Below are 27243 nucleotides of genomic sequence, written 5' to 3' on the forward strand. Positions count from 1 at the left end.
AACTACTCGGATTGAGATGGGCGGGTCATTCCACCAGAAGGGAACATTAAAATTTAAAAGTCAGTAAAAGTGACTTTGTGCTTCTTTGGGATGGCACAATCAAGCTATGTTCACTTGCTGAATGCAAGCTTCTAGAGGGCACATAAGTCTGAAGTAATGAATTTAGGTAAAGGGGTGGAGAGCCAATGGTGGTTTTGTAGACCATATGAAAAAAATAAATATGCAAGTTACTGGTGGTGTATAACTGTGAAACACTATGTCTTCATCCAGTGAGCTTCTGGAAGTCGTAACCTAATGGTTTGAGATTCGGACTCGTTATCCAAAGGTTGTGCATTTGAGTCTCGGGCTGGGAAGAATTGTTGTGGGGAGTGAATGGACAGCGCTCTCTCCACCCTCAATACCACGACTGAGGTGCCCTTGAGCAAGACACTGGACCCCCAAATGCTCCCCGGGAGTCGCAGCACAAATGGCTGCCCACTGCTCCGGGTGTGTGTTCACGGTTTGTGTGTGTTCACTGCTCTGTGTGTGTGCACTTTGGATGGGTTAAACACAGAGTACTAATTCCGAGTATGGGTCACCATACTTGGCTGTTTGTCACGTCTCTTTCACTTTTTTTTTTTACTTTCTCTTTGGTTTGTTTAATAGTTAGTTTTAAACAAGTTTGATTAAGAAATGAATCTAAAAAGTAGTCAGACGACATTACAAAAAACAGTAATCTAGATTATGTCACTAATAGTTTTCATTATCATGAATACTGTAATCAGTAATGGACTACAATCTGTAACTAATCTACTCAGCTCTTTGTGTATAATTACATGTACAATTATCTTATGCATACAATTATGTAATTAATTACAAAAATCATGACCTTATGGCCTGGCTAATGAAGGACTTCTTTGAAGGACCCTAAAGGTTAATCAGAAGGTCACTGTGTTCACTGGGCGGTTTGTTCATTCAGATCTTATATCTGAGAAACTGCAGTCTAATGAATGCTAATTAATCTTTTCCCTTTGTCTTTGATAGGCAGCAGAGGAGAGATATCTCTAGGCTTATTTTGTTTTCATTGTACTGTCCTTGAATACTATGTCCTATCCACCTTTGACAAAAGTCTCTGTTTTTCTCTGCGCCTCACAGTGCATCTCTCCTGTACAGCAGCAGTCCCCCCCAAACACACACAAACACACACACACACACACACATACTTATGCACACCCTTCTGCCTAAAGTAGATCAGTCACCATGGAGATTGTGGGAGGGGGGGGTTTAGGTGTAGCTCACAGTCACCAATCATGGCAGACTGTTAAGGGAGGTGTGTGTGTGTGGGGGGGGGTCATCCTGCAGCCCCCACCACAACACTCCCTCCTATCCCATAATATTCTTCTGAAGATCAGAGTAATGTTGACACTGTGGACACAGTTAAAATGAAGCATCGGTTTGCATGTGCTACTTTAAATGCTTACAGTTGATAACCAATGCTGCAACAAGCACAGATATTCTAGCATCACCTTCCTCTTAATAAAGGAGCAGTGAGGACATCCAGTGGTGAGATGGATGGATGAGACAGTGAACTGCATCACTTACGAAAAAAGAACATGAACATTTCACTTTAGGTCCTGCAGATGAGTTACTGCCATATTAATTTGAAATCAACAAGACTCAACAATGCTTTACAGAAAGTCATTCTGGCATTCATTCAGTTCTGACAGAACACTGACTGAATGTTTGTCGTTGGATGGGAGGGAGTGCCAGATTGGAGGGCTGTCATTTCTATCCCATAATATTCTCTCAGTGGTCTGCAGTAACCCTGTGCAAGCGTTCCAGAATGAGGTCAACAAGCCATCCAATAATAATCACTGTGTGCTGTCATTGTGTTCTGATGCATGTTCTAACAGCACACACACACACACATTTAAGTAAATTTGTATGTGTGTGTGTGCATTTATTTACATTAATATTACATTTAGTCATTTAGCCAACACTTTTATCCAAAATGTCTTACCAATTAGCACAACAGATGCAATCAAAACCAACAAAAGAGGAATAAAAAGCAAGTGCTATGACAAGTCCTGGTTAGCCCAACGCACTACACATATGCAAGGTTTTTTTTGTTGCTGTCATTTTTTATGCATTCATACATACATACATATATACATATACAGTAAATATATACACACACACAACAGATCTCTATATATAATAAAATATGTATAATTTGTGCATATATATAACATATATTTATATATGTAAATTATTTACAAATTATACTTATGATTTCTGAATTATATGATTATATTTATAATTATATTTATAGATAAAAATAACTCATTAAAATGATTTATATTATTCATACTACATTATTATTTAATAATTATTTTATATACAAATTTATTTATTAATTTATTAATTTATAACACAGATATGTGGATTAATTGAAATATTAATAGTTAAAAAATGTATAGAAATAAATTAATCTGAAATATATATATATATATATATATATATATATATATATATATATATATATATATATGCACACACACACATGCACACACAGATTATGTATACAAATTAACTGTATAATATTAAAATTAAATTATATTGATTAATGTTTAATATTATTTAATTATTTAAAAATAAACACACACACAGACCTCTATATTTTTATGTATATATGATAAAAATAATAAAATGTAACATCAGTCCAGCACAAGCATCCACCTGAATCCATGTTAAATCACACAAAACAGCCACAATTAGCCACAGTGACACCTCAAATGAGAGTGTAAAACAGATTCCGACAGATGGGACACTTGATTTAAAAAGAAGAGATTTTATTTACGAGCAAGAGCTGAGCGGATGGAGAGATGAGGAGAAGAGAGGCGCCGGACATGACATGGGGGTGCAGGTCGCCATGGCGTTGCTGGGGGAGACGGTGCAAGACGTCACTGCGAGGGATGGCAGGACACAAAGAGAGAATACGACGAGGAGCGGGGTGAAACAGTGCAAGGGAGGGGAGAGAAAGGCAGTGAATCTCTAAGGGGGCACAGTTATTTATTTGCTTGCTGAGGTGCAGGAGAGTTCAGCAGTAAAACAGACCTATAGGTCTATTTAAGTAAATAAATGCTTCTGTAACATTTTCACAAGTTCTACAACTATAGAAATATAAGTAAGAAATTAAATGATGTGTAGTTTATGTAATTGTGTTAGGTCTGAAATTTCTGAATATTTAGGACAAAACTAAAAACGTATTACTGCAGATAAAAAAAGTCTGAAACTTCGGAATGTTTAGCATAAAAATTTATAAAAACTATTTTATGCAGATATTAAACATTTTAAAGCAATATAATGCTACATTGTATTAATAAAAAGAGTAACTGCTTATAAGAAAAATAAAATGTTTCATTATTTAGCCACAAAAGCTAAAAGCATTTAAAAATACATTAATATTTTACTTTTCATAACAATATATATTCTATATATGCCAAAATTGCATTTGTTTAAAAGAAACGTATAAATTATGTTTGTAAGGTTTACAATAATTTAGAGTGAGAGAGAGAGATTGTTAAAAATATTCAGACACTTTCTATTTATTGATGTCAAATGTTAGTGAAAATGTCCATAGTTATTTGTGTATATGAATTTTTCTGGTTGTTTTTAGATGCCACCTCATTCAATCATTTGTTTTAAAAACTGTGGCTTAAAGGTATAGTCCATTTACTCACCCTCAAGTTACCAAAATTCTGTATGAGTTTCCTTCCTCTGTACAAAAGAAGATATTTTGAAGAATGTTGGTAATCAAACAGTTGATGGTAGCCACTGACTTCCATGGAAAAAAATATGCTGAAAGGTTACCATCGATTGTTTGATTACCAGCATTCTTCCAAATATTTCCTTTTGTGTTCAACAAAAGAAAGAAACCTATACAGGTTTTGAACAAGTGGAAAATGAGTAAATGATGAAAGAATTTTCATTTTTGGGTGAACTTACTCTTTAAGTGCCCAAGTACTTTTCGAGGGCCACACCAGATCCATGAAAACCAAGATCTTGTCCTAATGCTCTCTCTCTCTCTCTCTCTCTCTCTCTCTCTCTCCCTCTCTCTCTCTCTGGTGATTTATTCGCCTCAGTTCTAATATTTGTCAGCACTGTGCTTTCTCCTCCTTGTCTAAATGTCATCCCTTCTTCGAAGACAATATGGAGAGAGAGAAAAAGAGGGAGCAGGGCAGAGGGAGGAAAGAAAGGGGGGAGGGGGACACTCGTAAAAAGAGCAACAAAAGTTTGGGAAAATTAAACATTAGGTAAGACACGTTCACACAGGCCCGTTTCAGGACAGGTCTGAGCACCCTTCCCTTGCTGTTCTATCTATCAGGTTATTTATTGTTACGGCACATATTTCTCCGTCAATTTCCGCTGGCTTTCAAGCGCAACTCTTTTGTGAGAGCCTCAGGATTTAAGGGCAACATATTCTGATGCAGCCTTCACTGATACTAGGTAACAGATGCTCAAGTCACATGCACTGACAAAAGGAATCCCCTCTCTCTCTCTCACTTGCTCACAGATGTATGCATTTAGACAGCGATTTGGCACTCGACTTTTGGTCAATTGCCCTCTTTTTGACGCACAACACCAATACAAACACACAGTCGAGCGTGTTAGCATTTGTATAATCCCACGAGTTGAAGGCACCATCCTGCGGGACTCATTAAGCAGAGGTCACGTATTACGTCCTGAGTAAATTGGACAATGAGTGCAAGCTCATCCCTCAATGTTAATGTACTATGTCCGAAACCTTCACCCCTCCCCTCCCTGCGGTCTCCAGCCCTCCCTCCCTTTATCCATCCTTCCTTTATAACCCCACAACCATCACTCCATCCACACTTATGTTTTTTTTTTACCTTTGGATTTGCTCATTTTGGCGGACAAATTGGATTACTGGCAACGTTTTTCCCCACATATACTGTTACAGATCTGAAGGAAATGGAAGTGCTTTCTTAGGATTAGAGCAATATATTTTTTAGTTAGCTGGGACAAGGAATAACTTTGTAAGAGGATCTAAAAAAAATGGAATATCATAAAGGGTTTCTGATTATTTATCTATCTAATTAGTACGTTTGTTTTCCTTGTCCTGATTATTTTACTCAACCAAAATATTTCACTTTTCTCTTCTTTTCTTTCTTTTTTTTTTTTTTTTGTCGTTATAGATGACAATGTCATAAGATGAATATCTCTCTCTGCGTGACAATACGATTACAACTTAGAGGCATTTTATCTTCAAAACTTAAGTGGAATTAATGGAAATTATTACAATAGATTAAGCTGATGATCTGTTGGGCTAATTAGCAGATTTGAACCGTAATTTCAGAAGTTCGTCAACAGGAATATTCCGGATCCTTTTGGACCTCAGAGTGGTAAAAACGTAATTTTTGTCTTTTGTAGTGATCGACTTGGATTTATTTATTAGATCATATTTAATATCTTTGAAATATCACATTTAAAACTTATCTCTGAAGGCTGTAAAACTATTTGGTTAGAATTTCTTGCATTGCCCGTGTTTATCTAATATTTTGCTAATTTAATCAACAAAAATACAGATACTCTGATGCCAGTTATAATCTGTAAAAATGTAATTGCTATTATACCAGTCATGCATATGCATAAGTATGAGCAGATCAAGTAATTTCCAATTAATGTTATATTTATTATAATAGAAAATGATATCACACAATAATGTACAAATTAGTCATGTCATTTTCTGTCTCTTGATTTTGACAGATATGAGGGGAACAACCCCAATGTAACAGGCACAGCTGTCAGACTGAAAGAAACAAGAGCTGATCACTAATTCAGAGACAGACAGGTAGTCAGACAGACAGGCAATCTGATGCCAACGGTGTCCTCCGTGACTCTCACGGGACGACTCCTCCTGCTGTTGCTATGGGCACCCCACCTCACCATGGCAAGCAACTGGCTGTAAGTTGGCTAGTGTGAAAGCGTTTGTTTGTTATGCCATCATTTGTACATACTTTCTTTGTTTCTACTCTATTTGTTGCAGCTTCTTGCTGGTTTCAATTTACCTACAAAATGTTGTCCTTTTATTTATGTGTATGTATTGATGCAGCCATATTCTTTACTGTACTGTATTGTCTCTGTAGTTCTCTGGCACGTCTGCCGCGCTCGCGTCCTGTGTCTGGTGCAGAACCATGTGGCCGTCTGAGGGGGTTGACACCAGGCCAAGTCGGGGTGTGCCGGGCACGGGGGGAGGTCATGGAGTCCGTGAGAAAGGCTGCAGAGATGGTCATTGAGGAGGTGAGAGAGGCTGAAACACAATGGCAATTTTTTGAACATACAGTACTGACATTCATTTTTTCAAGGACAGGGTAAAGAGCTCCAGTCAGCAAGAAGAATTCCTTGTGTGTGTATGTAAACACACTTGGCAGTTAACCTCTTTCTGAATCTGATTGTGGCTTAAAAAAAAGTGCTGTACATTTCTATTGTTGTAGTCCCAATAAAAATATAGCTCACTGAACAACACACCACTTTTGTTTTCTCTATTGCTTGTGACAACTAGCCCCAGCCACATTTTAGCCCACACATACTTTTAGGCCAGAAATGAGCAAGTGTAATTACAGTTGCACATCTACATATATAAACTCTGACTTTCAGCTATTTGTTTGGTTTTACCTACTGCAGTGTCAACACCAGTTTCGAAACCGGCGCTGGAACTGTTCCACCACCCCTCGCGGGATCAATATTTTTGGACGAGTCATGAACCAAGGTTACAACGAAATGCTTTCACAACATACAGTATCAGAACATATTGGATTAGGTCATTATTTTATGCTACAATTTTGAATATAAGCTTACCATTATGGCTCAAGTATGGGCTGTAATGACATAAAAGTGTAAAATGAAAAAAAAAAAATTCAATTTTGAATTTCATTCAACGACTGGTCCAATATTTAACCAGTAGGGGCCCTCAGAAAACTTGAAACTCAGAAAAGAAACCGTAGTTTTAGAGTATTGATATTAAACTACTCATTAATAATAACAGACCACTTTCCAACATTCTTCAAACATTAATCTCACAAAACACAATCAATACTGTCAACACTAAACACAACTTAGTCCTGTTCCCTTTGTGTGCTGTCTTCAGGCACCCGTGAGGCTGCTTTTGTCCATGCTCTTTCATCAGCAGCAATCGCTGTAGCTGTGACTCGGGGCTGTAGCAGGGGAGAACTGGAGAGGTGCGGTTGTGACCGAAAGGTCAGGGGGGTCAGTCCTGAAGGTGCATAGTGAGACACATCAATAATCACACTGATAAAATAAAAATAAATAAATTGTTTGATTAAAATATGCCTCTTGCACACCCTTAGGTTTCCAGTGGTCTGGCTGCTCTGATAATCTGTCCTATGGCGTTGCATTTTCTCAGACGTTTGTGGATGAGGCAGAGAGAGCTAAAGGAATGTCATCAGGGCGGCCGCTAATGAACATTCACAACAATGAGGCAGGACGAAAGGCAAGTGAGATGTTCCACTTATTGGTATAAAGACTCATCATCAACTGCATATTGTTTTCATGGTTTTCTCCATCTTTGTTCAGGCGATTCTTCATAACATGCAAGTTGAGTGTAAGTGTCATGGTGTTTCGGGGTCCTGTGAGCTCAGAACGTGCTGGAAGGTCATGCCTCCGTTCCGCCGGGTCGGTGCTGTGCTGAAAGAACGCTTTGATGGGGCCACAGAGGTATGTCACAATGTCTCTGTTACAAAAACTACTGAGGTGCCTACCTGACAACTGCCTACATCTAAGGCAGAACTGAGATGAAACCTCATAAGTGAAACAAGTGTGCCACACACATCCTGAAAAGTGAAGTCAAAACGTTTCGAACGCCCCCTGGTGGCTGGCTGCAATATAGGTCATAAACCCACCCTCTCCATCTAAACGAATGGGACATCTGCCCCACCAAAAATAATTACACTTCCATTACATTTTTCCAAAAATGGCTTATGATATTTGAAGTAGTCCTTATCAAACTGATGTATGTTCAAGTGTTTGTTTTTCTGAGTTGGGTTTTAGTTATTAGTTATTTGGTGCTTTAAAAACGGTGTGGTTCAGTAGCCTTAATAGTTCATTCTTATAATTTTTTCCCATAGGAATCTTTAAAAAGTCTTTGTTAAAGAGTTATAAGCCATAAACCAAGTCACAAGGTGAATCACAAAACTAAACATTTGAGTTGAAGCACATAAGCAACTGAAAATGAGACAAAAAGACTATGTACTTACTAGCTTTAATGAGAGAAATAACCACAGTCCCATAAAGCACTGCGAATGATAGTCGGATAAAAAGGTAGAAATATGAAACTGGTGTTTTAAAATTAACTATAGATAAAGAAACCAAAAATTTTATGTTTATTGCAAAATATGAATATATGAAGCCTGAGAGCATAAAGAAAATTACTCGATTACAGCATGTTACATGAGCGGGTGGCACTAAAGAGTTCTTTTAGCACAATTTTCTTGTGGGATTCAACAATTGGTGTATATTCCTCTGCAGAATCATGGGTACATTTTTCACCATGAATTGCACTGTTGAATATGGCTCCTTAACTTAAAGTTGAAAAATGTGGGTTGTCTCCAACAAACAACATGTAGCACTTACAATAGGTACAATAGTATTTGTTGTCAATGTTTCTATGGACTGAATGTAATCCACCATCTTTGATGGTTTTTGAAGCTTGTCACAATGCATTATGGGACTGCATTCTATGTGAAGGATACAAGCATCGCTGCATTAGAATTTCACCATGGTAGTGTTGTTGAAGGTAGAAAAAATATCTGTATCTAAGGTCAAGGGTCATGGTCATACTTTCTGCTTAGGTTCGGCTGACACGTGTGGGCTCTCGGACAGCCCTCCTTCCTCGGGACCCCCAAGTGAAGCCACCAGCCGCACGGGACCTGGTCTACCTAGCCCCTTCACCAGATTTCTGCCGCTTGGATCCAGACAACGGCATTCCTGGCACTGCAGGACGACGGTGTAATGGTAAACGTGTAAAAACCAGTCACAAAATAATCTTTGATCTTCTACTTCTGATTATTAATACTTGGACCATTCCCTGGATTTGTGTGTTATCACTCTTAACTTAAACTTATTCCACATCCTAGGAACCTCACGGTTGGCACCAGACGGATGTGAACTGCTATGCTGTGGCCCAGGTTTTCGAGCAGGCCGGGCTGAGGTGGTCCAGCGCTGCTCCTGTAAGTTCTCCTGGTGCTGCTCGGTTCGCTGCCAGCAGTGTAAGAACACAGTGCTCATCCACACCTGCCGAGAATGAGACGTACCTGGAAAAACCGCACAACCACACCAGAAGCACCTCATCTCATGCCAGCCTGCATTGATGCCCACATGATGAACACCAAACCTGCTCCACTTAAAACATTCTGCATTATGCCGCCTATTTGGTGACTTTAAAGTTCTTTCCGATGTGACATTACATTATATAATTATTTTAATCTCCAATTGCACTCTTGCTTAAAAGGAACATGCAGACGCTATTACATTTCTTAAATGCTACAAAACCAGTAACTAACATACTCAGACAACGCTCTTAAAGCTGAGATTAACCTCTGAATAATAGCAGAAGAATAATGTTAGTTTAGTCTGAGGCCTTAGCATGTAATTCTAGAGTCTCTCTCCCTGTTTACTGTATTTATGAATTTCTTTTCAGTTTTGCTGATTGTGTTTATTTATTTGACTGCATCATGCCACTGTGGCATTATCTCTGGATGGAAAGTTCCACCTGCAAACTCTTTAGCTGCATAGAGGCTCATTTATTGCCATTATCTCATCTTTATGGCCTAAAATAAAGTTGTTGACATCCTACACGTGGAAAGGTGTGTTTGTTAATTATGGATTGACACATTCTAAATTAATAAATTTAAAAAAAAATGTTGGGCTCAGTAGCTAGTCTCTTAGGGTCACCAGAACTATTTATTCAATCAAAAACAACTTTTTTAGCTAAAACACAACATTTATGCATATATATTAAGTAATTTATTATGGTGGTGACAAAGCTGAATTTTCAGCATCATAACTCCAGTCTGAATCCTTCAGAAATCATTCTAATATGCTGATTTGGTGCTGGAGAAAAATGTAATAGTAATGGTAAAAACAGTTGTGTCGCTTCATATTTTTGTGGAAACTGTTTTTATCCAAAACTCTTTAATAAAATATTAAGCTCAAAAGAAAATAAATCTTTTGTTACATTGTAAAAGACTCCACTTGCCACTTTTGATGAATTTACAGATCCTTCCTGAATAAAAGTATTAAGTTTCTTAAAAAAATAAATAATTCTTACTGACCCCCAAACTTTTGAATGGCAGTATGCTTGATTGGCAGACACTAAACAATCACGTAATCTTCTAAAGAACAGGATAGAAATACAGCTGCGAGTCAGTCGCACCACTTTTATTACAAATATAGTGAGATTCCAAACACCGCAGAACTTGACTAAGAAAAGGCCATATTTCAAACCATCATCATCATCGGTTATCCTCCTCCTTTTTATTCACACGACTGTTAAGATTGGTTATTCAAAATATTACATTTTTAATTGTTATTTTATTAATAAATGACAATCAAATGGTACTCTAGCAAAACAATAAAAATAAAATAAAATGCCTTTTAAAAAAAAAAACTCAAGTTTCAAAATGTCACCACTATTCATTCACCCAAGAGTAAAACAGTAATACATTTAATACATCATAATCAAAGTAAAAAAAAATGAGAGGGAAAAAAATAAAATAAAACAAATAAAATTCAGTTTTCTAAATGGCCAGCAGAAGGCACTGCAAGGCTCAAGAGTAAATGCACTTAAGAGAGATTCTAGGAGCATGAACCACAGAAGAAGAGAACAGTCTGGCTCATACAGGAAGAAACAAATGCTTGTGAACTAAAATCCATTGGCTCCCATTCAAGTCCCAAACTCTCTTATAAACCATATAACACAAGTCATTCAGAAGGGGAAGTGGCCATAGAGTGTCATTTCTATGGCCATAACACTCTGATCCAAAATTAACATTTTAAAAATAGCTAAAAGTGTTGTTGTTTATTTTTGTATATGTTCGGTTTCAATGCCATTGTCAGTGATTAGAGCTAATTACATGCCCAAACCAATCACGTTAGCTTGCTTTTGCGCCACATCCAGTACGTATAAACAACAGTATGTGAACCACATGTAAAACAGAACCTGCCTACAGTTTGTCATGCGAGTCCGGGGTCTAGAACTGGCAAAACCGCAACATTAAAAACTGGAAAACGGACCCCAGAACAACACTAAAAGGCAAATTTGTCATGAATAGCATTTGTGCCCATTGCAATATGCTCAACTATGGAGATTCAAGGAAAGCTGAAGTCAGCTTCTGCACGTACACAATCCGCAGGTTACAGAGCAAATAGCTGAGCCCTGCAGAAGTGTTCATCAGAGCAGTCAGCATGTTCGGCTTTACACTATGAAATGTGCTGTTTATAGACATTCTGTGCGGCTTAGAGAAAAGCATGTATGGGAGACACACATGCGTTTGTCCAGCGAAAGAAATAAAATAAAAAAAATTCATGTTGGATGCCGATCAGAAACCTGAAGTATTTAATCTAATTTATCCGTGCCACTTTGTCACACTTTTTTCTGGATCAATTACATGTAACTGACACTTAAAGCATTGAAGTGAATCTATATGTTGTTCTGTAAGACATCACACGCGTAAAGCGCGCCTATTTTTATCGTTATGCTCTTTGTTTGCAGGGGTGCTATTGGTTCCAGGGTTCTTTAATTTCTTTTGTTGTTCTAGATTTATGAAGGCACAGTGTGCATTTGTTTGCAAAACCATTTTGTTGCCAGATTCCTCCAGTATCATGTTTTTTTTTTTTTTTTTGCTGTTTTGTTCCCGTAATTTTTCCCAATTATAACTCTCTCCACTCCAAACCCCAAGCCCTACCAACCTTAAAAAGGTTTTTATTTTTTTCTTTGCCTCTCTTGTTGGAGTGAGTGCATCACCCACTGCTGTGTTCCTACAAAAGGACGCAGCGCTTCTTGGGTTTGGTCTCTGGAGGTTCAAGGGCGGCGAGTATCGCCTCGTCAAATACATTCTTCAGGCCTCTCTGTAAGAAAGAGATGGTAAAATGTCATTTGCAGTAGGTCATGTGAGTGGTGATAAGTGAGTAGAGCTGTTATGTCATCACGGGTGTGTGTGCGGTTGCTCTTTTAACCTGTGTGAGGGCGGAGCACTCCACGTATTTGACAGCTCTGAGGTCTCTGGACAGCTTCTCCCCGCTCTCAGGTGAAATGGGGCGCTGCTTGTTTTTGGCAAGTTTTTCCACAGTGTTACTGTCATCCCTCAAGTCAACCTGAGTGCCCACCAGAAGGAATGGAGTGCGTGGACAGTGGTGAGAGATCTCTGGTACCCACTTAGAGAAAAAGAGAGGAGAAAAAGGACTGGTAAGACAGTGCCTAGAAAGCTATTCATAGTGCAAAGGGAACATCCTTAAAAACACTTAAAAATTTGCAATTTAAATCCATTTCCAATTCCAGAATGAAAACAAATGTATATGACAAGAAAGAAATGTTCAATATAAAATTAAAAATTATTTTGAAATATACATATCATATAAAGAAATATTCTACCTTACAAGTTCAGTAAGTTTTTATTAATTAACACTTTTTCCACAAGGAGGCAAATCATTAAAAGTGACAAACGCTTATGTTGCAAAAGATTTTTTATTTAGAAATAAAGATTTTTCTTGTGAACTTTCTATTCATCAAATAATATCATCAAACATCAAATAACTGCAGCCTCGGGGAGCATAAGACTTCTTTCAAAAATAAAACTTTTGAATGGTAGTGTGTGTGTGTGTGTGTGTGCGTGCATACTGGAAATAATAATAATAAACCTCAAATTACAAAATAAATTATGAATGGCCCTTATGGGGTCACGAAATTATGAGCTTGAATTCTCTGTGCAGTCTTTATCTTACAAATTCATCTGTGCTGCCTATTTTCACATACGTTTTCGGTTTCAGTTCCACACTACAAAAAATGGTAAAAAGGTTATTCAGAATTCCATTTTCCCATCTCTCTTCATGTTAGACAACATTAATTAAACATTATTAATAGACAATATTATTAAGCATTTTATCGCTTAATAAACAGCTTCTTAAAGAGACTGTGAAGTGATACAGGAAACATGAAACTAGCACCACTGTGCAGGAAATCAGTTCCTTAAATAGACTGTAAAACAGTAGACTGTAAACATAAATGTGCACAGAATGCTGCAATTGATCAATGACAATTGCGTAAAAAAGAGAGCCAGGTAAAAATCTTAATTTAAAAGTATATATATATATATATTTACACTATCAATCCGAATAGAAAACCAATGACAAATATGCATCTAAATGTAAGTTACAAAAATGCAGCCTTTCTCCAGAAATCTGATATGCCTCAGTATTGAATGTGCTTTTCATGTATGGGTTGATCAGTTTAAACATCTCAGGTCTATTCACATGAGTTCCATTCTCCAAGTCCAGCAGGAAAATCAGGTACTGCTAAAGAGTGCTTTAGTGACACTAAGCATGTGACGTCAGCGTCATCCAACTAAAGAAACATACTATGTGTTTAACCAAGTATCGATCTGTACATGAAACCATACCATAGATATAGCATTCAAATGCAAAACGGTGACCGTTTAGTATGCCATAAATAACAAATGTCAATGATCTTATCAGAAAAAGGTGCTTCTTTCAAGTTCTGATGACCCAAACAGTGAGACCAGCAAGAAAGCAGAAAGCATTTGATGAAAACCTACCTTCTCTTTCACATTCTCAAAGGAGGAAGGAGAAACAACCGAGAAGCAAACAAGGAAGACGTCGGTCTGCGGATAGCTGAGAGGCCGAAGTCTGTCGTAGTCTTCCTGACCTGAGAAAACAAGAACAGACGCAGTTCATTACCACCTCTCTTCAGCTCCGAGTCATTTGAGATGAACACCGCGGCTAAAACTGAAGAGAAATCCAACGAGTCTTAAAATAAAACGACTAGAGATGATTGTAAATTAATGAAAACAATGTTTAAAAGTTTATTGTCAACTGAAATTTGAAATGGTTTTGAAAAGAAGTGTATTATGCCAACTAAAGTGAATGTATCTGATCAAAAATACAGTCATAACATTAAAAATAATGGGGTTATATTTTAAGATATTTATATAAAACATTATTATTATTATTAATGTTAAAACAGTTTTGCTTTTAATATTTAAATGGACACCATGATACATGTTTTACAGGATTATCTGAATAGAAAGTGCATTTATTTGAAATAAACATGCTGCTTATGGAATAAAAGTATTAATATCTTGAAAGAAGATAAAACTTACTGACCCCAAACTTTTAAACGGCAGTGTATCAACAAACATGGTGGAATTGTGTGTGGGCAAGATGTAATTTTCACAATAGTACACCCATTTTATTCTACAGATTGTAGTATCAATCTGTTTACAGTAAATCAACATGCAATTTGAAATCCTATTAACATTTTTAACAAGCATCAGTCTGATCAAGCAGGTTGTTTTTACCATTTTCAGAGAATAATATGCAGAGCAAATATGCATAATATTGTCTAAAGCAGTATCCAAATATGCATGTTCTCTCGTCCTCATATACTGACCTATGTGACATTCACTAGATAGTGAATGAGTGAATGAGTCAGCAAATCTGGACACAGCATGAATTGATGCATAAAATGCCTATCACTTGTTTTCCCATAAGTTCAGCACCATTTGTCCAGTTTTTCCACAGCAACAGCGATTTCCTCGGGTCTCTTTGGATTATGTTGACACTTAAATCCCTATCATGCTAACCAGAATCAAATCAGATTCATGTCAAGTGTAAAGTAAGCCCCAGACTTGCATTACCTGCTGTGTCAAAAAGCCCCAGTGTATACGGTTCACCTCCAATCATCACTGTTACAGCATAGTTATCAAAAACCTTTAAAACAAACACAAAAACATCTAATTCACACATTCATCACATTTTAGTTCAGAACACACCAAACATACAACCCTAAAAAGTTTCAGCCTAATCAAATATCCTACAAACTAACTCACATATATTAGATTTCCTAATCTTAAACAGCACAAAGCATGCAACAAATAATAGCTAGCATTATTATTATTATTATTATTATGAACATTGGATCACTGCGCCCCTCCCCCAGAATCATTGTCCCAGAGCCCACCACCCTTTACTCTGTTACCGTGGGAACATATTCAGAGGGGAATTTGTTGGTTGTGTATGAGATGAGGAGGCAGGTCTTTCCGACAGCTCCATCTCCAACCACCACACACTTTATGGTCTGCATCTATATAGAGAAAGAGATTGGAAATCACGTTATTACTGGGATTCTCGTGGGAATCAGAAATACCTTTGAGTGAATCATTTGTTTTGAGCAGTTCCAGCGTTCACTGTTCCCACTGTTACACAATTAGGCAGCTCGAACGCATTTAACAGAATTGCCAATAATGTGATGTGATTTGATTTCAGAAACAAAAGCAGGCATACAGAGAGACATCTACAAGAATGCGTCCCGTCTTGCTTCCGCATATTAACGCAGCTGAGAGGAAGGCTCGACTTTGTCGAAACAATAAAACCAGAAAACTTTGTCTGGTTTTCAGCTACATTGTCGTTTCGGAATGATTTTACTTTTACAATAGATATTAAAGTATTCGTCCTTAGTAATCACTACATTTTGAGTCCAATTTGGGACGATAAAAAAAACGAATACAAAGTAGCTTTAAAGTAAAACACTAACTAATTAACCTGTGTCGTTTATACAAAGCCGATTTTTCTAAACATGAGATGATACGTATTTTTTTTCATACTGGAAGTCTGACTTTACATTAGAATGGTTTAATTATTGTATCTTTCCTCACCAATTCAAGTTAAAAACTTCGCTTGATAAATCTACTTCATTAAATACAACAGTAAATGGCTAAGAAATGTGGAGTTTGTGGCGATAACAGAAAACGAAATAAATATTTTGGAGATCTGGCAACAGTGAAGAAAAATCAAAGTTTTGTTTAATGAGGCCGACAGGATGCTGCGAGGCTAAGCTAATGCGTTAGCACTGCTGAGAGGGCGACACACCATCCTAAATCAAAATTACTCAACGGTACGACCTGAATTAAAACGTGTACAGTTTAACAACTGTTTGATAAGTTAAAACTCAAATAAAACAATGTTAAAAATTATGAATTGCTCACCGTTCCTCTCCGGCGACTAGGCGTTGGTTACGTCCGGGTTTGAGAGTATCAATCTGACGTGAACGAAAGCGAAAAACGTCTAGTCGTAGTTCCTGCGAATAATCCAGCCAGCCCACCCTGCGCACACCCCTATTGTAGTTCCTATTAAGAAGCCTCTAGGCCTAGGACTACATCTTTACTTTATGGTTAAAGAGTAAAGACAATAGAGGGATTTTCATATAGTATTTTATAAATCCAAATCGAATATGTTTTAAAGACACAGAAACTAGAATGGAAAGAATGTGGTCCATTAGTGTTTGCCATTCTGATTTTATTTTACATATTACGTTAATACATTACATTAAAAATAATAATAATAAAAATAATAATAATATTTTAAACTAACACACTAGAAGATTTCTAACCCCAGTTTTTAATATGTACTCTTAAAAATAAAGAGTCTAGTCATCAGTGGTTTAAAAAAAAAAAAAAAAAAAAAAAACCATTTACCATCCATGGAACCTTTTCGTTCCACAAAAGGTTCTTTAAAGTGGAAAGGGGATTTTAGAATTTTAAAACGTTCTTCGGACTAAAAAAAAAGTTCTTTTAAGAGTTGATCACTGAAAAGTTCTTTGGGGAACCAAAATGTCATAGGCGAACCAGTTTTGGTTTCACAACCCCTCCCCCTTTTTGGAATGATCTAACCCCAAATAGATGGGGGCAGGGAGAACAAGTTAAAAAAAACTGCTATAGGTAGTAAATAAAATACATATTTACAAAAGTCTAAAATAATTTAAAATGCAATACAATTAAAAAAATGCTTGTCAGTATGATATACATGCATCACGTGACTGAATTCGGAAACGAGTGGAAAGGTGGCTTATTTACTCTGTCATGTGTACTGCCCTCTAGCGACGCGACAAAAGACAGGCAATAAACTCTTATTTTGCAAACACTGCAACAAAGGACACAAAGTATTTTAACATGATAAAAGCCCCCTGTCTAAATATGTATATGTGTGTATATCTATCTATCTATCTATCTATCGGTGCTTTATTATTTTATATTTTGCACACAATTTTGCAAAACCATCCCCAACAGTGTCTTCCTGCACAACCCGAGGCTGCCGTTTCAGGACTGCAGTTCTAGGACCGCATTTCTACGTGTTTTACGTGCTCTACCACACACACGCGCGCGCGCGCGACAGAAAAATAAAAAAGAAGTCCAAATAATATTAATAATATAAAAAATAATTAAACACTGAAGACGTCAACTACATTTTACAGTTCGTTATTCCTCACATTTACAAAGCATTGTACAACCCACTTGATTTTATGATTAAGAATCACATTAATAATGCTCGTAAAAAATCAATAAGATAACCCTCAAATGACCAAGTGGTGACCTAAATATAAAGGGAGCCAAAACCAGTCATTTTGAGAGCCGCGCTTAAACTTTTATCTTCCTTCACCGGAATGTGCGCAGCGCTCTTCCCCTCCTCTTCCTCCCCCTCCCATCTCTCTTTTCTGTTGACGTTTGGCTTTTGTGCCTGTTTTACTAAATGCGCGTAATCTTCCTATCAAAAGCATCTCTTCTGCACTGGAGTCTATTTTTTAGTGACAGCGCGTGACATGGCATCGACTCTGATGTAGTGTGTTCCAAAAGAACCGCGTGAATCTCTTAGAAGCTCAAGATATTCGCCCAAGATCTTCAAGGTTTTGTTTCCTTTGTCATACTGTCTTCCTGTGCTCATCTGCGGCGGTTATTTCCGTCGGTCCGTCTGCTCTGCGTGCTGCTGTTTTTCTCGCCAGCTGGATAAAATTCACCTTGACTTGTATGTCCGAAGCCCACCGTGGTTGTAAACAAATGCTTTCCGCACGCATGTTATTATGTTAGGCTAACAATCAGAAATAGCTCGCAGGCTGTTATGGATTAGCACCTGCCTGGAATATTCGAGGGTATTCGCCTAGGTTTAAATGTTCTGCAGAGCTGCTTTAACATATCGGTGTGTTTTATCCATCTCGCTCGGTAAATTGATGGTTTGTATTGTGATTAGGTAATAGAGCGCGCAGGCCGGGTTGTATAATTCACCAGTCGAGACTGTTCTGCATATCTGGCAAAGGGAACTTGATGATTGGTTGACCGATTACGAGCTCCTGAGCTGCTGTTGTGTTGGATTTTGATTAAAGGGACGGAAGTTTATTTACTGGTGCAATTCAACCAACCAAGAAAGAGCAACAACAATGTTTCGCTATTTGAATGATGTGGATGACAGCCCATACATGATGTGAGTATTAGTACTATCAAAATGAGAAATTAATTTGAGTGTTTGAGGTGAACATCATAATCCATTAGGGCTTTAAAATACATTTTAAGTGCATTTTATGCCTGTAAAACGATGTGCATGTTATGTTGTGACAGGGATCCGTTCGCAGCACACAGACACCAGATGAGGAGTCTCTTTGGGTCTTTTGGGATGGACCCGTTTCCTTTCACCCCTCAGATCCAGCATCCACGTACACGCATACAGGTAGGTACACATTAGAGCTTTACACAGGGCTCGATTTGCTGATTTTTAACCCCTGTGCTGTGCAAAAAGTGTTCAGCTAACTTGTTCCTGATTAAAAAATGATCTGCCTTTTAAACTGCTAGTAAATCTCTCATTATTCTGTATTACCACCAAATCCTAATTTTTAATTGGCTCGTTTTCTTTCAGTTAGCACAGGTTTTATTTTTCTGTTTTTAGAACTGATTGGTCATAGGCCTCTTGAGCTTATGTTTGAGTGACAGAAAATGAAAACATTATTTGTGGATAATTTTGGCATGTTTAGTTCAAAAACTAGGCTGGTCTTTTTTGACTGGCAAGTGTAACAAAGTGGGCAAAAAATATCAATGATAATTTTTAGCCAAATTAGTAATTTTTAGTCCAGTTTGATGACATTAATTAGCATTTTAGAGAAAGAAAATTCTGTCTTAGTCAAACATGAAGATTAAGTAAGTAATTCAAGGTAATGTATTGAAGATTAAAGTGTCTATATTTTACCCTTTGTAGCCACAAGCTGGAGCCTTGGCCCCCTTCGGCATGATGGGAATGGTATGACATCTTGAATTTCTCTTGAGTTCACTTTTTGATTAGTGGCAGAAATGGTGCAGCATCGTCATTTTCTATGTCAGTGCATTTTAAGATTTCTGTGTTTTTTTTTTCTCAGGGTGGAGGTTTCATGGACATGTTCAGCATGATGGGTGGGATGATGGAGAACGTGGTGAGTTTCAGAGTGGCCGAACAGCCACAAATCAGAATTATTGAAACACTCCGGTTTATAGTTTAAGAACATTCCATTTGTTAATGGTAAGGGTGTATTATCGTTTACAGCTTTTAAGCTGGAATAAGTGCATACTGTGACTTTGTAGTTGCTACCTTTTAGATTTCACATTAAATTAATCAAAGTCTATTTTAATTCTCTGTATTTTGAGAGAAAATTATTGCAAAAATTATTGAGGTAGACTAATATAACACTCACATTCAATTCAAGTTTATTTGTCTAGTGCTTTTCATAATAAAAATCGTTGCAAAGCAGCTTTACAGAAAATTATGCTTCTACAATACAGTGGTGACTGTCAAATTGATGTACATATAGCAGAAATGTACACTGTAAAAAAAAAATCAGACCTCTCCAACTCAAATTTTGCTATTGACTGATCACATCTAATTTTTTCAATTGGCCAAACTGAAATAGTGTGAATTTAGTTTTATAAATTCAGTTAGGCGAATTGAAAAATGTAGATGTAACCAGTCACTGGAAATATTTAAGTTGGAGAGGTTTTAATTTTTTAGTGTACAGTAAAATTGAGTTAATGACTCAATCAAACAGACGATGAACACTATTAACAGCAATTATTATATGTTGCAATCAAACTTGTAGCAAAATGTGGTAGTTTATGTTGTTTCAGGGTTGGCATCATCTGAGGTCCTCTGAGGGGGTTGCATCATCTCTTCTCAGGTGTTTGGTCATCTCAGGTCTTTGTAAGGGCAGGTTTCATACTGAAGCTTGTTTAATTCCTATATTTACCATGGAATGTAAATTCCATGGGAGAAACAGAGAAACAAATAGAGATGTAATTAGCGTAACTGCTGGTTCAACCAAGCATAAATTATTTGTTCAACCCAAGCGAAGGAATAATGATGTGCATTTGATCAGATATAACTGTAGTAAAAGATTATGAGATGCATTATTTGAATGCTTGGCCAAAAGAGGTGTCTTTAATCAGAGAGAGTCTGTTTAATGAGACTTTTCTGTTTCTTTACTCTGTAGGAACGAATGTCTGGATCTCCAAACTGCCAGACCTTCTCCTCCTCCACAGTCATCTCGTACTCCTCCACGGACACGGGAGCACCTAAAGTCTATCAGCAGACCAGTGAATATCGCAGTGCTCCCGGGGGTGTAAGAGACACATGGACACACAGCACTAGACATGAATGGGAATGTGACAGTGACTGACTCTTGAGCCCCAGTCTTGAATATCTGGCACACAAATGGATATATAGCCATACCCATGACATTTTCCATCATTAGGGATGCACCGAATTTTCAGCAACTGAAATTATTAGGTCGGAAAAAAGCTCTTCCAGTGTTCGGCCAAATAAGTGAAAAGACAGACCAATTTGTAGCAAACAGTGCCGTGACGTGATCAAATAGAGGCGCGCACTAATGCAGCAAACATGCTGGCAGGGTGGAGGCATTTGTCAGAGAAAGACACCAAAATCATTACAAGCACCGACAGCCAGAGAGTGTTTAGTACTGCATCTCATGTCTGCGATGAGATGATGAAGGGATGATTGTTGCTGGTTACTGTATGATAATTTAAATTGTGAAATGGCCTTAAACAATTAGTAAATAAACTGCAGAATGTTATGTTTTCTAATATACGCACAAATTGCATGTATTCTGACAGTGGTGATGGGCTTGCAGCGCCAGGGTTCAAAGTTCAAAGCGCGTGGAAAATCTGCACTGAAACAGTGCTTTTCGTCAGTTGCTCAGTAACATTTTATGTATTTTTACAAGGCATGTGACACTGTGATGCGTATGACAAACATTCATATACATCCCAAATTCGTAATTAGAATCATTCATAAATGTGCTGCTGTCAAGAGAAAGAAACACGGATGTCTTCCTGCCAGATTCTGCCAAAATAAAAGTTGAGAAAAAGCAAGAACTCTATCAACGATCATAATTGTTAGTATTGTCACTTTACTGTAGCTCTGTAAAATAATACAATATTAAGACAATAATAGTAATAACAGCTCTAGTAACAATAACAGCTCTATTAATTATATATATTATAACATTCGCACAGAGTGTTCAAACTGGGATCTGTAATATTTTCCAATGTTTAAAAAAAAAAGTATCTTCTGCTCCGCAAGGCTGCATTTATTTATTATAAATGACATTATTACATAAAAAAATGCATGCCTGATTCAAGAAGGGGAGTCTCAAAAATTTCCAAGAAATATTATTTAACTAACTGAAGTAAAAAAAAAATAATTAAGTAAATCCTTTTAAATTGTAACACTTTTTTTTTTTTTTTTTTTAAGGTAAAAATTACATTTTGGCTATTTAATTTATGCAATTGTGAAAGTCACGTTCGGTATTCGGCCCAATGTTTCATTTTGTTCGGTTTCAACTTTTCATTTCTGTGCATCCCTAACCATCACCGTTATCCATCATTTATCTGAGTTTCACATTTTTATTATTGCAGTAATCCCAGCATTTGGCAACAGAAGTGTAAAAAATTACACTGATAGTCTGGTTAAACTGGATGAAATTGTAAACAGATTTTTTTTTTCATTATTCATTAAGTACCACACACAGAAGTGTCAAAACAGTTTAGTCGCCCTTAATTGTTTTTTTTAAATTGAGTATGTGTGTTTTTGTTTAGATCAGAGAGACCCGTCAGACAATGCGGGACAGTGCAAGTGGCCTGGAGCGAATGGCTATAGGGCATCACATTGGTGAAAGAGGTCACGTGATGGAACGCTCAAGGAACCGTCTCACAGGAGACCGTGAAGAGAGACAGGACTTCTTCAACCTGGAAGAGAGTGAGCATAATCCCTCTTTTTCTTTTTTCCTTTGTAACTGCAGGCAACTCCTTAAATGTCATCTTGGACCATTGTGAAGTAATTCTCTTATTCACTATTGTAAAAATCACTCTTTCAGGTGAGGCAGCTGCGTTTGATGACGAGTGGAGGAGAGAGCTGGGCCGGTACCGCCCTCCTAATGCCCGTAGTTTAGACTATGGGCGTGAGCGGAGTGCCGGGGTTGGACAGCAGTTGGCCCTGACAGCACCTCCGAGCTCCTCCTCTTCTCCCTCGCCTCGCCACGAGTCACCACGCCACCACCCTCCTCACTCCCGCCCGCGCTACGACTGGTGAGAGGTACGAATCTCACACGGCCCGAATGAAACTGGTCTCTTTGAATTTGTACGTTATACTCAGGCTTTTTTTACACATTGTGTATCTGTTTGCAGGTGAAGTTATCTAGCTGATGCTGTGAAGAGAGAAGTGAGGGATATAGAAGAAGAAAATTATAACTGAGGGGTCAAATGTTTGATAGATCTGAACTGTCTCAATATGTGTAGTCAGCTCCTTACAGGGATGCGTGCTGGCATGAGGTATCATGACACAGGCTGAATTTTTTAGACTGCATCTCTGTTGTTGAATTCGGCCTGGCCTGTGAACTTCATACCACGTTACTACTCCCAAAGCATACACACCAGCATTCATCATAATTCAGACAGCTCTTCAACCTTGTGATATATACATACACACAGACATCTTTGTATTTAAATGAATTCTCATGCTTCCAATATTTCAATATCCAAATATTTAATGATACACTACACATATATTCGCGTGCACACACACACACACATACGCACTCACCATAAAGTCCATATATGTTTGTGTTGACACTAGGGTATCTGTGGGTTTAACTGTACAATGCTGACTAATTAAACTTATTAACTAATAAAAAAAGACCTTGTTACATCATTGGCTGTGCCGTGCTATATCTATGCCTTGATAGTCCACAATATGGTTAGTGACGCCACTGCTGCCATTTTTTTTTTTTTTCTTTTCTTTTCTTTTTTTTTCCAAAAGTTTATTTTGTGAAAATGACATACATGTGTATTAAACCATTTAAAAAATTGATCAAAAGTGACAGTAAAGACATTTACAATACTACAAAAGCTTTTCTCTTTGAATATTAAGCTGCCTAACTGTTTTTTTTTATATTGGTAACAAAAAGAAATGTTGCTTGAGCACTAAATCAGCATATAAGAATGATTTCTAAAGGATCATGTGGTGCTGGATGGAATAATGGCTACTCAGAATTCAGCTTTGCCATCAAAGGAATACGTTACACTTTAAAACATTTTAAATTAGAAAGCATAGAAGAACTTCATGAGGAAATGCATTTTGAATGGTTTAAAAGACATGTTTTTATTATAATAGTTCAATTCTTTGTGCGTGTTGTGTGGTCTCGTATTTATTGGCTTTCCATGGTAATAAAAATGCTTGTGGGTTTAATTTCTGTTAACAAATGTCTCATGCTAAAATTTTGTGTATTTGTGTTTTGTTTATTTTTCTTACGATTTCCCCATAGACTTCTTTCATGAGTACACTGTGGGATTTTTATGTTTGTATACATACATTTATACACATTTTGTCTGGAATCAAATGCATTTTTGCAGAGCACTGCCAATCAGTTTTTAGCAAGAACACGCTTAACCGTGGAAAAATCACTGTAATACATGGCCAGATAGTATTCTACTGTTAATAAGTTATTTTCTTCTTATTTTTACCTTTTTTTTCTTACCTTCCCTCCACTTTTTTCACTTTTCACCATTTTTCTGTTACTTTTTTTTCTTATTTTCTACATAAAGTCTTTGTGTTAGTTTATCATGTATCCTTCTGTTGTTGTCTGTACAAACAGATGTGTGTTAATAGCAGTTAACCCTATTGTTCTTTTTAGCCTAAACCATCGTTTGTTCATTGCAAATCATTTGACTTAACTTGTTTTTATGCTAGACCCAATTTGCTCAGCAACAAGCTCTGGTAATTTTAGCTACATGGTATTTGCACTAGTTTATATATATATATATATATATATATATAATGACAGAGAGAGAGAGATCTGCTATTATGTATATTTTATATATTTACATGTATAGTACAAATTATGGTAAATATACTTTATTATTATAGTAAATTGATATTGTACTGAAATCTATGGTACAAATACTGTAATTTATCAGATTTTATTATTTGCCACGTTTAGTGTGGTGTGCCTGTTGGAACTGGCAACACCCTGAAGACAAGGTACAGCACTTAACCGATTGGTTCATACTGTACTTGGCGCAACACACAAAATGTGCAAAAACACACACACTGCAAAAAATCTAACAAAATGTATGTAGGTCCTTCAGGATGGGATGAGGTGATGTAATTTTTCTTTCATGACACTGATCTTAAGCAATATGTAGCCTATACTTCTCTAGATCTATTTGAGCAGTTTATTTCTTTGCTAGTCTTTCCCCAATTCATTACTTATTCATCATTGTCTTTTTTTTCTTTTTTTGAACTCTCCTTTGTGAAAACTGTGACTTTCCCACAGTAGAAAACTCATGAGTGCCTGCAGCTGAAGGACAGTATGATCAGCTCTAAAGACAAGAGAGGTGGCTATAAAAAGTCTATTGAAACTGCTGTGCAAGATGTAAAGTGAGAATGTTTAAATAGTGTATCTGATCTTGAAACCGTAAGGCACACATACTACATCTCTCCTAATGAGAGAAATTGTGTTATAAGTTAAAATCAAAAACGTTATAGAATACTTAATTCAAATTTAATTTTAATTTAATTCCGTACTTACAGTTCTCACATTTTTTTGGTTAGCCAAGCGACACTTCAGTAACCCTGAGTGTTTTCTTTATTTTGTATCACTCTGATTGTCTGTTTTTGCCAGTTTCACACAAAATATCAGTCTGTGCATTAGTGGTTGATATCTTTTTTTTTTTTTTTTTTTTGTGACTCTTTCAATGGATTACCTAATTGAGCCAGTAGATGGCGACAAGTTGCTGTCTTTATAAATTAATGAGCGAATCATTCACTTTGCTTTGGGTTCCTTGAATCTATTTTTAGCGGAGAGAAATTGCATTATGGTTCAGATATAAATGTAAAACAGAAAAAAATATCAAGTTTATTTTCAAACTCTTTTAAACAGCAATTCCGTTTATAGACCAATTACTAAATTATAGCATAGACTAATTGTTAATAGGTTGAACAGACAAAAAAGCATTAATAAATAGGCTATTTTAATCTGTATCAAACCACTACTATTGCAACCACAGATAATAAAAATTGCTACAGATTTCTTAACATGCATATGCCTATTGCCTAATACGAATATAAACGTGTGTTCCTTTAAGTCGCAGGTTTACGGGTTATTTACTGAATGCTGATCGTGTGATGTGCTGTAACGAATTCCAAACCGTAAGAGAACGCCGCTCCCTGTTAAACACCTGCAACAGTAAATCAATGCAAAGTAGCTCTGCAGCCAGTCTCAGGCTCTCGTGCTTCAAGCGATAGATGGGGCGCTTACAGTCAGACAGCAGACATGATAACGCACGCGCACTTTCGCGAGGTTGGTTACCATGGTTACAACACAATGGGAGACGGGACAGAGGTCTATTCGAAAGGGAAGAAAAAACTGCAGGAGAGAGAGACTGAGGGAGATGGATTGTGTGTGTGAGAGAGAGAGAGACCGCTTGACTGGTCACTCCACTGCAGTCTTACAAGAAAGTACAGATTTGGGGAAGCACTTTTAGACTCTAATACCGTCCTTACAATGCAAAGGCAGCAAAGAAACTAAATCCAAAGTGGGTTATATTCTATTAAAAGCACAGTTGCAGGATAAAAGTGTTAATAATATATCTTAGGAAATTATTTTTGAAAATGTAATGAACATAGAAACATGCAATTATAAATATAAAATACTTATGAATTAATTATAAAATATATGCTCTGTCACGACAATGACAAAGACATATTTTAGTACTATTTTGTGTGACAGTGTGTCTTCATTCAGTTTAAAGCAGGCACAGAACCACCTCTGAGCCTAGCTTGTGTAAAGACACCTTAAAGCATGTGTGAATTGCTATTTGCAACTCATTACTTACTAATGTGACATATTACTGTAAATCAGAGATAGTCCACTCGTCCACTTACAGGTAGCTTATTAAGTATGGTATCACCTGTGATGGTGAATAGCTTGTTTGTTTACTCCAGGACACAGATTAGCCTAATATTTATATATTTGCTTATTATAATTCTGTGATTTATACCTGAGTAATGCAATAGTGTTGTCAGATTTTAGGGGTGTTGATGGGCCTTTTATATAGGCTAATTAAAAACTTATTGGATGGGGGGAAATGCCATTATCTGCCAGAATGAAGCCAGACTGATTGAAAGTTTCCTAAAACAATCCCTAGATAGCTATTTGGTTACAATCATCCCATGGCCAGTGCGGCCTTCATGACATCAGCAGAAAGGAAAATCGTTTTACAGTAAGATAAAGATTTTCTGTTTTCTTGTTTGGAAATATATCTAAGAAAGTAAACGGGGTCCATTTTTCATGTTGACTTTATTTTGAGAACAATCTGTGGATTTGAAATCTCATAAACATGGAACATGGAAGCTTAGGTTTTGATTAACTATTTCAAATAATAACGTTGCAGAAATAATGGCACCCCAACCTCATTAAAGCAGTTCAATTAGGCTCAATTAGTGCCCATTACCTAATCGAGCAGTTCTAGGTTAATTTCCTTAATTAAGTATCGTAAATCGACAATTAAATAAACAATCATTTACATAATGAATAAATACCCTTATATCGACATATTTCTTCCTTCC

General features: G+C 36.9%; 3 protein-coding genes across 5 annotated transcripts; 2 read left to right on the forward strand and 1 right to left on the reverse strand.

The window, feature by feature from the left end:
• Nucleotides 1-4838: 4838 nt before the first annotated feature.
• On the forward strand, nucleotides 4839-9504 carry wnt4b (wingless-type MMTV integration site family, member 4b). The gene is made up of 9 exons (XM_052577943.1): nucleotides 4839-5405; nucleotides 5770-5967; nucleotides 6150-6303; nucleotides 6688-6772; nucleotides 7151-7282; nucleotides 7371-7513; nucleotides 7597-7737; nucleotides 8871-9033; nucleotides 9156-9504. Exons 2-9 carry the CDS (start codon nucleotides 5879-5881, stop codon nucleotides 9323-9325), a joined length of 1077 nt encoding a protein of 358 aa, XP_052433903.1. The 5' UTR covers nucleotides 4839-5405; nucleotides 5770-5878; the 3' UTR covers nucleotides 9326-9504.
• A 939-nt stretch (nucleotides 9505-10443) lies between these two features.
• cdc42l (cell division cycle 42, like) lies at nucleotides 10444-18273 on the reverse strand. Of its 2 annotated transcripts, none has more exons than XM_052577947.1 (6): nucleotides 18221-18273; nucleotides 15293-15397; nucleotides 14952-15024; nucleotides 13851-13960; nucleotides 12256-12453; nucleotides 10444-12147 (listed from the first exon to the last, which is right to left on the reverse strand). In XM_052577947.1, exons 2-6 carry the CDS (start codon nucleotides 15395-15397, stop codon nucleotides 12058-12060), a joined length of 576 nt encoding a protein of 191 aa, XP_052433907.1. In that variant the 5' UTR covers nucleotides 18221-18273; the 3' UTR covers nucleotides 10444-12057. The 2 variants fall into 2 exon arrangements, with proteins under 2 accessions (XP_052433907.1, XP_052433906.1); XM_052577946.1 differs by lacking the exon at nucleotides 18221-18273 and adding an exon at nucleotides 16299-16445.
• Nucleotides 17778-23325, forward strand: mlf2 (myeloid leukemia factor 2). Of its 2 annotated transcripts, none has more exons than XM_052577944.1 (9): nucleotides 17778-17992; nucleotides 18334-18564; nucleotides 18699-18807; nucleotides 19330-19371; nucleotides 19487-19540; nucleotides 20591-20719; nucleotides 22215-22374; nucleotides 22493-22710; nucleotides 22803-23325. In XM_052577944.1, the coding sequence occupies exons 2-8, from the start codon at nucleotides 18521-18523 to the stop codon at nucleotides 22705-22707; spliced, it is 753 nt and encodes a 250-aa protein (XP_052433904.1). In that variant the 5' UTR covers nucleotides 17778-17992; nucleotides 18334-18520; the 3' UTR covers nucleotides 22708-22710; nucleotides 22803-23325. The 2 variants fall into 2 exon arrangements, with proteins under 2 accessions (XP_052433904.1, XP_052433905.1); XM_052577945.1 differs by having other exon boundaries at nucleotides 18467-18564.
• Nucleotides 23326-27243: the final 3918 nt, after the last annotated feature.

The sequence above is a fragment of the Carassius gibelio genome, chromosome B16 (assembly GCF_023724105.1).
Source record: "Carassius gibelio isolate Cgi1373 ecotype wild population from Czech Republic chromosome B16, carGib1.2-hapl.c, whole genome shotgun sequence".
NCBI lineage: Eukaryota > Metazoa > Chordata > Actinopteri > Cypriniformes > Cyprinidae > Carassius > Carassius gibelio.

What these genes read in the sequence shown, in the direction of transcription:
- cdc42l (XM_052577947.1), bottom strand. Translation starts at nt 15,397, where the DNA reads ATGCAGACCATAAAGTGTGTGGTGGTTGGAGATGGAGCTGTCGGAAAG. An exon ending in GGGGCTTTTTGACACAGCAG is followed by an intron (nt 13,961 to 14,951) that starts GTAATGCAAGTC and finishes TTGTTTTCTCAG; the next exon opens with GTCAGGAAGACTACGACAGA. An exon ending in TTGAGAATGTGAAAGAGAAG is followed by an intron (nt 12,454 to 13,850) that starts GTAGGTTTTCAT and finishes TTTTTCTCTAAG; the next exon opens with TGGGTACCAGAGATCTCTCA.
- wnt4b (XM_052577943.1), top strand. Translation starts at nt 5,879, where the DNA reads ATGCCAACGGTGTCCTCCGTGACTCTCACGGGACGACTCCTCCTGCTG. An exon ending in ACCATGGCAAGCAACTGGCT is followed by an intron (nt 5,968 to 6,149) that starts GTAAGTTGGCTA and finishes TTGTCTCTGTAG; the next exon opens with TTCTCTGGCACGTCTGCCGC. An exon ending in TGCAGGACGACGGTGTAATG is followed by an intron (nt 9,034 to 9,155) that starts GTAAACGTGTAA and finishes TCCACATCCTAG; the next exon opens with GAACCTCACGGTTGGCACCA.
- mlf2 (XM_052577944.1), top strand. Translation starts at nt 18,521, where the DNA reads ATGTTTCGCTATTTGAATGATGTGGATGACAGCCCATACATGAT. An exon ending in CCTTCGGCATGATGGGAATG is followed by an intron (nt 19,372 to 19,486) that starts GTATGACATCTT and finishes TTTTTTTCTCAG; the next exon opens with GGTGGAGGTTTCATGGACAT. An exon ending in CTTCTTCAACCTGGAAGAGA is followed by an intron (nt 22,375 to 22,492) that starts GTGAGCATAATC and finishes TCACTCTTTCAG; the next exon opens with GTGAGGCAGCTGCGTTTGAT.